The following is an 11,097-nucleotide window of genomic DNA, read 5'->3' on the forward strand; positions in this document are numbered from 1 at the left end:
GTACTGTGAGGTTGTGGCATTATATTAACACAATTCAATGCTCCATACCATCAAACTGACAAAGCCTCTATTGTCATTTAGGTGGTCACACTTTTAATTAATCAAATGCATTTGATTAGCTGCTACTTACCATCCATCTTAATTTCCAAGGAAGCAGTAAGGGTGTGCCTGTAAAGACCTTCTTTTTCGCATGAATATATGAGATGTTTTCAAGGCGTCAAAGACACAGCTACAAAGTACACTTATTAACATATTTACTTTGTATCTAATTCAAACGGTCGCTTTAATAAAAATGTAACCTTAATTCCTCATTTACTTAATTGCATATTGTGTTTGTATATTCTTCTCACCATGAGGTTAAACTGCAGATCTTAAAAGGACCAAAAGGTGCCTATATCACCAGAAAAATTATCCTCAGAAGAGTCCTGTCAGAGGCTAAAATGCCCAATTTTCACTATCTGTTCCTGTTTTAGAAATTAAAAAAGATTGTTTGTAAATCTCTGCAAGCCTCAACACAGCAGAAGTTTCAACATGTACAAAATATGACATTTTTTTCAATTCAATTCAATTTTAGTTATATAGCACCAAATCACAAAAACAGTCGCCTCAAGGCGCTTTATTCTATTGTAAGGTAGACCCTACAATAATACATACAGAGAAAAACCCAACAATCATATGAGCCCCTATGAACAAGCACTTTAGCGACAGTGGGAAGGAAAAACTCCCTTTTAACAAGAAGAAACCTCCGGCAGAACCAGGCTCAGGGAGGGGCGGCGATCTGCCATCTCATCTCATTTTATCTGAGAACATATACAGTTTACAGCCTTTTTTTTTTTTTTTTGCAAACAACACCTACGTGAATAATAATTTAAATACATCAATTTAACCGTTTTGGGTAATAATCAGGTCAGAATTTAGTCAGATTTTAGGTTTGCATCTACAAAATTAACTAATACTTGATTCCACTTCATTCTAACTGCACATTCTGCTCATATGAGATAATTAACATGGCAACTATTACAGCTGGCAAATATTATTCTAGACATGTTGTCAGACTTACATTAGCTGTAAGCCTGAGGTTTGGCTGTTTTTATATTTTGAGCCTTGCTTGAGTCTTAAGCAGCTGTAGATAATTTCACAGTGATTAACTCTCTCATCTATAATGTATATAATGCACACACCTCATTATCAATGGGTACCATTGCATTGTGCATAATAAGTTAGTAACACGCATACTGACTTTAGGTATGTACTTAACATTCACTTATTACAACTTACACAGGATCACCAGCGCCTTTGCAAAGCTTTACACGAACTGTAACAACACTGCTAATCCTGGCTGATAAGCACCATATGTGCTGGAACAACGTCTTTCTTGGTGCATTAGTCTAGGTTTTCTTATTAGATCAGACACCATTTAAAGAGAGTAGGTTAGTTGATTATACATGGCACTTATAGCTATTATGTAAACTGATTCCAGATGTCCCATTTGACTCATGCTAGGCTCTTATAATTCAATCCTGCTGTAAATGTCAGTTTGACCCAATTATGAAAAGTTATCTGTCTGTCATTGGGTGCTGGAAATACACCACTTCCCAATGTCATCCAATCTGTTTTAGCTGTTTTTGCTCAGGTAAACCTGATACACGTCTGGAGGTAAAAGAATTAGCTGTCGCCTCACCGCTACCACCATTACAAAATGTAACATGTTTACTTTAACAGCTTTTTCACATCTCTTGTGTTTTTATACAATCACATTCCAAGTGTAGGACAATTTCCTCCTTTTCCTCCTGTGCCACCCCTATTTAAATCTTAGGTAGAGCTCCTGCTGCCTATGTCTAGACAATAAAGTCTTTTATAAAACCTTAAGCCTAATATCTTCCTGCTTGTGATGGCAGGTGAAAGTATAATCAGCTGTTGTAGCCTGGCGACCCAGTTTCATAGATCATCCTTCAATCCAGACTGCCTCCAGCTGTTCTTTTTGTTTATCGCTATTTTTACTCATAAGCTGTGTCAATCAACAATCACCCCAGTTTTTGTAATTTCCACTAAGCTTACACACTATAGTTCTCTTAAAACGGTTTAATTTTTTTCACCTTTTGCCATTTAATAGGAATAAATAGAACAAAGTAACATACCTTTTTATGGAAAGCCTAGTATTGCAAAAAACAAAAGAAGCCCAGCTAGAACTGCAAGAACAAAGTGAGTTGAAATGTGCACACCTTTTGTTTGATTTAGGTCTTCATGCTTGGTTTGGATACCCATGGATAAATATTTGCCAACATCACAGTGAAAAAAGTATAAATGCTTGCATTAGAACAATAAATGGATGTCTATTATGTCACATTTACTAAAATTACAGTTTTCCCTGCAATGTCTTTCTACTTTGAGTGGTTAACATTAATTGCGGTTTGAGACACACAGAAAATCTTTGTCTTCTGCAGTTGTTTTTGCAGTGAAGTAAAGTGAAGTAAAATATTCTCTAGTACAATCTAGGTGAGAATCGCTGAGTGTAATTAAGTTATTTTTTTGATAGTTCCAACAGTTGCATCACGGTACTTTATAGTAAATATCCTATAATACCCTATAATATCCTATAATGATACAGAAAAAATGTGTATGTGCTTGTATCTGATTGTATGAGCAATGTGGGAGAAACAAAAACTTTTTCTGTGAAAAGCTGGGTGTAAAGTACCTTCTAACCTCACCTTTCACCCTAGAAAATGTACCCCAAGGCATTTGAGCTGAAATGAGCCATAACTAATCATGTGTCCATCCCCCAGAGTTATGAGTAAAGAGCAAAACATCCATTTAAAGGTGGGGTGACAGCTTAACTGTCAATCGTTCAAGCATGACTTCATGTTCTATAAAAAAAGGAAAAAAATGGGGGGAAGACAAAAAGATGCAGAAAAAAATGCTGGGCTGGCAAAAAGTAGGCAACACAGACATCTGAAGGGACATCCCAGCTCGCACACAATCGTCCTCCCACCAACAACACACGCTCCATCTTCTCGGTTGCACCGGTGACCAAGGTGCAGCCTTGGGGGAATCAAAAGAATAACAATACAAGAAACAGGGCTAGGCTGGGCTTTTGCTTCAGACCACTGAGACTGCAGACAATCATCAAAGCTAATCATTGGAGGAGCACAAGATCCAAAACTCACCTGGTCGAATGAAAAGCAGGTAAAGATGATTTTGGCTTTCATTTACAATGAGTCTGTTTGAGAGAGTAGTGGAAAGAGTTCAGAGAATTTGCAGATTTCTGATGAGATTGCTCTTTATCTTTGATATGGCTTCACTTTACTAACCTCTATTTAAAAACCTACACTTAGTATCTCTTCTTATGATCATGATTGAGCTGGGCACTTTTTTTTAACCAATTTAAAGCTGTTTTACTAACACACTCACACCTAGAAATGACTGAACCGCAAAGAAACAACTGTGGTACTTTTGAAGTTTCCAAATAAACATCTTGGAAAGTCGCATTTACTGCCAAACCTGTTTTTTTCACGTAACAATTACCCATAAAAACATTTTTTTGTCCTTTGAGGACACAGAAAGTCATGCCAACTCTTCCAAATATTTCAAAGTCATGAAGAGGATTTCAACAAATGGAAATAATCATGCAAAACGCATGCATTGCAAATACAAGCCATTGTGTAATTAACATAGCTGGCTCTGACACAAAGCCCCTGGCAGGAAATTAGCATTATCATATTCGCCTGCATGTTTTTCCCCTTAGTCTGTCAGGCATATATTACCCAACATTTGTTTTTAGTAAATACAGTTTCCACTTTGCAGATCTAAGAAGCCATGACTCATTAAAAACTAAAAACAAAATAACAATAGACGACCTCTAAACCTTTTAATACAGAGAGCATTTCTGAGACCTTAATGTGTTTGGCTTCTCTCTCTTTGGGGGATCCTGTAAAATAGCACATTTGTGTGTAAAATGAATGAATCAAATTGACTTTATCCCCATGTTGCTCATTGGTCATAGTAAAGTAGCACAGGGAAAGCATATTTAGAGTACAACATTAACAGACTGTGTTGCACATAAATCAATTTCAATGTCTGCAGTGTGTGCAAATGTCACGATGCATTTCAGTCAGACAGAAATGCATCGTGACAAATTGGACAAATTGGACATCTCAACATGCCATTATATGTCTTTTATCACAAGTAAAGGAGCTGCTTTTGGCTAACCCAGTAGGACACTAAAGGCACTGCTAACATGAAAAGTGTGCCCTTTCAACTATTCTAGATAGCAACTTGTCTTTTATGCATAATTCCTCTGAATGTGCTTGGGACAAATGTCTGGCTGTTTAACTGATCGTAGAGGATCACAAACATGTGTTAAGGAATAATCACTGTGCACAGGTGCACATTGGCAAACACCGGAGGAGCTCTAATGGGTTTGCATGGCTGATCATGGATGAGCGTTGCTCCTATCCTCACAAGTGAGCTGGGATTATCCTGTTGTATTCAAGGCTCTGCCGTCACTGCCAGAATTGAGTACAGTCTTATGCTCGCATGTTGAAGGGTCACCAATTCTGATGTAAGCGAGCTTCAGCAAAACATTTTGCAAGGCCAGCCTGCAGTAGAATCTCCTCAGCTTAAGTATGACTTCCCTCCCATAACCCCTCATGTCTTCCGGCAAGGTTTTGTACTTAAGCAGAGTGCGTCAGCTTTGTGCTTGATGCTTTAGCAGTAATGCCGAACAACGTGCCTCCCCTCTTAATAATGTCAAATTTGCTCAGGAAAATCCTCATGTTTCACGTAGCATTTTCTATGAGTATCACCTTTTGTTCCTTCTCTATGGTAATTTCAAAGAATTGTCCGATTCCTGCAGGTTTTTTAGATAATGCTCTGTTCCATCCCAGTATTTTTGATTAAACTATGGATATTTCTATCTTAATAAAGGAGCATTATATTTCCTTGAAGTCTTATACTACTTGAATTATTCAGAATAAGTTAAACTGAGATTTATATCCCCAAGTAATTCCCTCCCATATTCTTTTTTTTCTGCCATCTGTGCAGACAGGGTTGACAACTGTTGACTTTCTGTACTTATTTTAAACATTGATATGGAGGTGGAGATGATCATCTGTACATGACAAATATACTGAGCTGTACTAATCGCATTCACATAGTGGACAACCAATGAATAAAATTAGCACAAAAGGTTGATTAAGGACTCTTAGGTACTTTCAAGTGGCGTTAAATCAATTATACCAGCGATGGTTTTACATGTGGAAGTCAGCAAACTAAGGACAGGTATATTTGCATTCTAAGTGTGCCATGGCTCAGGTACTGAAAAGGCTTAGGACAGTACACATCTATTAAGGATTATGACCATTGATCCTGGGAGACTCTAGTTGGGCAAGAGAAGCTTTAACGTCATCCTGAGTGACAGGCTTGCACACCATGAATGAAAAAGCCAGTGGTACAAATAGAGGGACGTAAAAGCCATCCTCATCATTTGAGACCACACTTGATAGGACACCACAAAAGGAAACTTTACAGGCTAAAGGTAAGATGGACTGGACTGGACATTTATACTGTCTGAATTATAGGGTTGGTGGTTGTTAGTTGTTAATCTAGCATCTTTAGTAACTGGGTTTAAACTTTATAAAAGCATGAATTACATTGCATTACAAGAATTACAAGTATTCTACTCCAAAGCTAATAGACAAGCTTTGGCTTTTCTACAGTGAAAAATGAGGGGCACATCTCCGAGCAGAGGTTATCCGCTTTTGTCTTTGAAGTGTGGCCATCTATGGAAAGCTACCCGAAATGAGTTCCAGACAAACATGGAGTGCATCAAGAATTTAAACAAGCACCAGATGGTAGCTGAGAGGAATCAAGTTGTGGCTTAGAAGATGAGTGGATATAAGATGGCAAAGCTGACTGTGGATTTTTGTTTGTTCTTGTTTTCATTTATTTTTTTACTTCTTACTTGCAGAACTTTCAATCTATTGCTTTTCTGCAAAATCACACCTTTAATCTTCCTTTACGCCTGTCAGGGGTTAGCACCATTTGCATGTTTAGTTGAATATGTTTTTATCTGCATGCATCACTGCATCAGATGTGCAGACTGAAGCTGGCATGCATTGACACCTTTACACCTGAGCTTCTAGACTGGCCTAATACAATTAAAGTTGACCTGGATGTTCTTCCGGTGTTTTGAGACTTAATTGGAAGGCAAGTAAACCCCCGGATGAGTGGATTACTTCTCAACTGGCTGCTTGCCTTCATAAATGAATTAATGATGGAGTAGGTGGTGGGGACTAATTTGGGATGTATTTCAAACACTTAGTACACTAATTCAAATGTATTTGATGATAGCCATGATTCATATATTCTACCTGTTATTAGACATATTGCATCAAACATCTTACAAAGACTGTTGCTAGTAAAGGGGGTCAGAAGTTACTGCATTTTTATGGCAGTGTGGAATAACTGCTCAACATTTTTTAAAGGAAAAACATTTGTCTGTAGGGCTTCCTGACTGTAATACTCTCTTCTTTTTTAAACATTTCTAATGCAGGCTGAGCAGCAAAATGGAACTTCTACTGAAGCTTCTCAGCATCTGGTGCCTGATTGGGCTAACTGTGAGCCAGGACATAACTTACGAGGAACATATTGCCCAGATTCAAGCCTGCCCTAAAGAGTGTCGCTGCCCAACGAACTTCCCTCGTGCTGTCTACTGTGACAATAAAAACTTGAAGAATATCCCTAAAATCCCTCCATACACTTGGTACCTGTATCTGCAGAGCAATATGATCGAAGTGCTGTCAGCAGATGCCTTGCAGAATGCCACCCAGCTGCGTTGGCTGAACCTTAACCGCAATAAAATCACTAGTGAAGGCGTGAAAGAAGGTGTCCTCAGTGCAATGACTCACCTGGTGCACCTGTACATGGACGATAACCTCTTGTCTTCAGTGCCATCACAACTCCCAGCCAGCCTGGAGCATTTACGTCTGTCTCGCAATCGAATTTCCAAGATCCCTGCAGGTGTCTTCGTCGGCCTGGATAAACTTACTCTTCTGGACCTCCAGGGTAACAAGCTGATGGATGACGCTGTGACTGAAGTCAGCCTAAAGGGTTTGAACAACCTGGTACAGCTCAATCTAGCCAAGAACCAGCTGAGTACCATGCCTCTTGGGCTACCACCTTCTACCACCCAGCTTTTCCTTGATGGCAACAACATTGAGAAGATCCCACCTGGCTACTTCAAAGGTTTGCCAAAAGTGGCATTTCTGAGGCTCAACCACAACAAGCTTGCCAGCAGTGGAGTCCCCAAAAATGTGTTTAACATCTCCAGCATTTTGGACTTGCAGCTGTCCCACAACCAGCTGACTGATGTTCCTCTCATTCCCTCAGGCCTTGAGCATCTTCACCTTGACCACAACAAGATCAAAAGTAAGCCTAGGTGTATTATTTTCTGCTTAATTAGAAATTAATTTAAGCTGGAGTTACTTAAAGAAACGATCTTTAGAATTTTTCATTTGGAATCTATCCATTATTATTACATTAACTCCCTTTTTTTTTTAATTTACAGCTGTAAGCGGCTCAGGTGTCTGTCCTGTGTCTGTCGAAGATCTGGGCGATTCACTTAATGAAAGTGCTCCTCGACTCCGCTACCTCCGACTGGACGGCAATGAAATTCAACCACCAATTCCCAGAGATGTCATCATGTGTTTCCGTCTCCTTAGGTCTATTGTCATCTAAACAGAAAAACAAACATTGTTTCTTAGGCCGATTCTTATTTTCCACAAATGATGACTTGACCTTGAAGTTGATTTGGTGAATGAGAATTGTGAAGCCATACATATTTGCATGTTTGTAAAGTATCTGACATTAGTTGGCATGAACTTATTGTATTGTTGTGTCTTGGAAACAGCTTTTTTAGTTAAGTCAGAATAAGATCTAAAAGACACTACTGATGGGTTAGAAGCTTTAATTGCGGCTATTGACCGCTAGCTGTGCCTTATGCAGGTGTAAACAGCTGCATGAATACTTCTGAACCAAAATGTAACTGTACATGAATAGGAGGACAATATGTATTTATGGCATGTAAAAAGCTTGGAGACTAATTGTCATTATGCGATATTGAACAGAAGCTAAAACTTCTAAAGGCAAAGTCAAAATACAACCTTTTTTTTTTTTCTATGACTACTTTATATCTTTGGGCTTGAAGCCAAATAACTGGTCTTGTGTTCTTATAGGTGTGTGGTCTTGATTTTCTTCCGAAAATGACTCTATTCTAGAAATTTGCATATTTACTGTAGGTAATTTATTTTTATTTAATACTGGGGGAATAAAAGTGAAATCCTGTGAATATTCCTGGTCAACAGTCCTTAATGTTTTGTACACAACAATGTGAGAACTGTTTTTATAAAAAAAAAAATACCAAGACACTTTTTAATTATGGCCACTTCTTTTTCTGAATAATTTGAGATAAGATGTCATTTGTATTGTCTTCAATTTAAATAAAACTTCTAAGAACAACCTTGTATCCTGGTGTTCCGTTTAACATAATGTATCAAGCACTTTGGATCACTATAACACTGAAACAGTAATAATAATATATCTGTGCAATGGTTTTCATGCACGGATAAAGTAAACATGTATTTTATTATCAACCCAGATAACAGAAACATTTGTTATTTGACATGCAACCCATATAAGGTCAACTTGTTGTTGAAAAGAGACTCAGTAGTCAGCACTATCCATCAAGGCTTGTGGCCATTAGAAAATTGCAGATGTGAGCCACATTTAGGGCAAACATATTTTATTTGGGTGGTGCATGTGGTGATTAAAACATAAAATAATTCAAGGGACTTGTGATCAATGAGTAAAAATAATAAAAGAACCATCCTTAGGAATTATTATACTTTGTTAAACAAACAGTTTAGGAACTTTGATTAGTATTTATAACCTTCAGAGGAGCCACATCCAATGTCAGATACTGATGTGCTATTTGCAAAAATACAGTTATAGATTTTGCAGTTTGTATTTATTTTAATTTATTAGCATGTAGGTCACAGACTAGATAGGGCTATGTAAAGAGTAAGCTCCTAAATATGTTAGCATACTAACAGTGACAGTATTAAAGATGGACATACCAGATAATCTGAAATCCAGTCTTGCATCCTTTAACATTTCTGCTGTCGCCATCTTGATTGCAAGAAACCAAAAGTGGCTGAAGAGACAGCTATAACCGTGAAACCACTTGCTTATTGGCTAATAGCTAATGAACTCAAAGAGAAGCCTTTTTGCAATCAAAAGTATAGCCATGTGGTAGCCTCCAGAAAGGATGCAAGTTTAAATCACTTCAACAATGGCTTCGTTTATTGGACCAGAAAGCTATGTGGAAGAGAAGCAGGAAGTAGCGATTTCTAAGTTCCACAGCAGAACATTCTGACACCCCCCAAGTCGGTGTTACAACTCAGAAAGTTTGGGCAGCCACACCAGACTTGCTAAAATTGCAATGCATTGACCAGGTTCTACTCAAGAACGTGATATATGATTCATGAATCGCTATTTTCTTGCTTTTTCAACTTTACAACTAGAATTTGCTCTTCTTTGGAGTGACATCTACATAAGCTCAAGTCAGTTAGCTAATTCAGCAATATTTCAAACACAGTTGCAATAGCTAAGATATATATGGAAAGACTGACTCATCTAATTTGAATAAGGTAATATTTAAAAAGTGTCAGTTGCTTGTAAATGTGACTAAAATAGCTAGCTAATAGCATTATGGCTAGCAGCTAAAATTGTTAGCTAAAAGTAACAGTTGACTAAACAAGATTTGTTAGTTATATGTAATAAAGTTGCTAAATTTAGTGCGTGAATACCTAATACAGTAAGACAATAGTTATGGGGAAAGATTAGACCTCCTACATTGTGCAAAACTCCTCATTAATGAGGAGTTTTGCACAATGTATTTGTCATTGTTAGGAAGGTTAAGTCTGCTAGCATGAAAATAACAAAAAGGTTGACATGAAAGGAAACTGTTTCTTTTGCCTCATTCTGAGCCACATTATTATAGCAAGACATTAAGTGGAAGAGGGAAATAACGAGTTTTTAATTCTTTCCTCATCAAAATGTCACCAAGGTTTACCAACCCCTGGATCCAACAGGGCTTTGAGGGTACATAAATGTTCTGACAGGAGACCAACTTCAACACTTTTTAGGGTACTGTCCCATGCTCCCTGTGTGATAAATCATTGTCTTAGGTATGATATTTTGGGTAAAAGTTCATTGTGTTCTTTCCTCTAAAGAGTGCTTGGCAGAACAAAAGCTGTAGATATAAATCCCAGCATATATGGCAGGTTAGAGGTTTGCCTGTCATTCATCATAAGGTCTAGAGCTACCTCCTGAGGGAGAAGGTTCAGACAAAACCATGGCCAAATAATGCTGACTTGCTCTCTGTGTTTGCATGTGTGTATGTATCCCATATTTATTTTAACAAGGGACATTAATGAGCCAGGCTGTCTTTGCAATGTCAGTAGATTCCCCTTAAATCTACATCAGGACTTTAGAAGAATCACTTGCCTTGGGGGTCTGAACCCTGATCAGAATATTTTCCATCAGTTAAGACATCCATAGTTCTCCTACAACTAAAATCAGGCTTGTAGTTAAAGCAGACCACTGAGCAGCTGATGGTGCAAAGAGAAATTTGCTTCAACCTAAAAGGAGGACAGAGGCCTTCCTTAAATCAGGGACTTCCTCTCAGCACTATGCTAACAGGGGCTTCTTACAGAGGTCCCATTGTGTATAAGGTCCCCGTGGATCCCCCTCATACATGAAAGCAACACATGCCAGAGTTTCACCTGAGGAAAACACAGGGAAATATTTCAATCTGACTGAGCCAACTTCTTAGAAAAATAATGCATATTCTTAAAAGGGATGGCCGGATATTTTGCTAGTGGTAGGCCTTTACTCTCTGTTTCTGTGTCTGATGTGTGCGTGTGTGTGCATGTGTGTGTATAGTGTGTGTAATGTTTGAGAGGGTTGTGCATGTGGTTGTACAGTGTGGGGTGGGTGCACTCTGAGTGACCAAAAGCAATCTGCTCTGGTCCAATCAGT

General features: G+C 38.2%; 1 protein-coding gene across 2 annotated transcripts; it reads left to right on the forward strand.

The window, feature by feature from the left end:
- The first annotated feature begins 2,932 nt into the window (after window positions 1-2,932).
- Window positions 2,933-8,514, forward strand: kera (keratocan). Of its 2 annotated transcripts, none has more exons than XM_006780767.3 (3): window positions 2,933-3,183; window positions 6,551-7,425; window positions 7,565-8,514. In XM_006780767.3, the coding sequence occupies exons 1-3, from the start codon at window positions 3,173-3,175 to the stop codon at window positions 7,732-7,734; spliced, it is 1,056 nt and encodes a 351-aa protein (XP_006780830.2). In that variant the 5' UTR covers window positions 2,933-3,172; the 3' UTR covers window positions 7,735-8,514. The 2 variants fall into 2 exon arrangements, with proteins under 2 accessions (XP_006780830.2, XP_006780831.2); XM_006780768.3 differs by lacking the exon at window positions 2,933-3,183 and adding an exon at window positions 5,427-5,533.
- Window positions 8,515-11,097: the final 2,583 nt, after the last annotated feature.

This window comes from Neolamprologus brichardi, chromosome 17 (genome assembly GCF_056152115.1).
Source record: "Neolamprologus brichardi isolate AB-2024 chromosome 17, ASM5615211v1, whole genome shotgun sequence".
NCBI classification, from domain to species: Eukaryota; Metazoa; Chordata; class Actinopteri; order Cichliformes; family Cichlidae; genus Neolamprologus; species Neolamprologus brichardi.

Excerpts from the sequence above, each read along its gene's own strand:
- kera (XM_006780767.3), top strand. Across the intron at positions 7,426-7,564 it reads TGACCACAACAAGATCAAAA|CTGTAAGCGGCTCAGGTGTC; the intron begins GTAAGCCTAGGT and ends TTTAATTTACAG.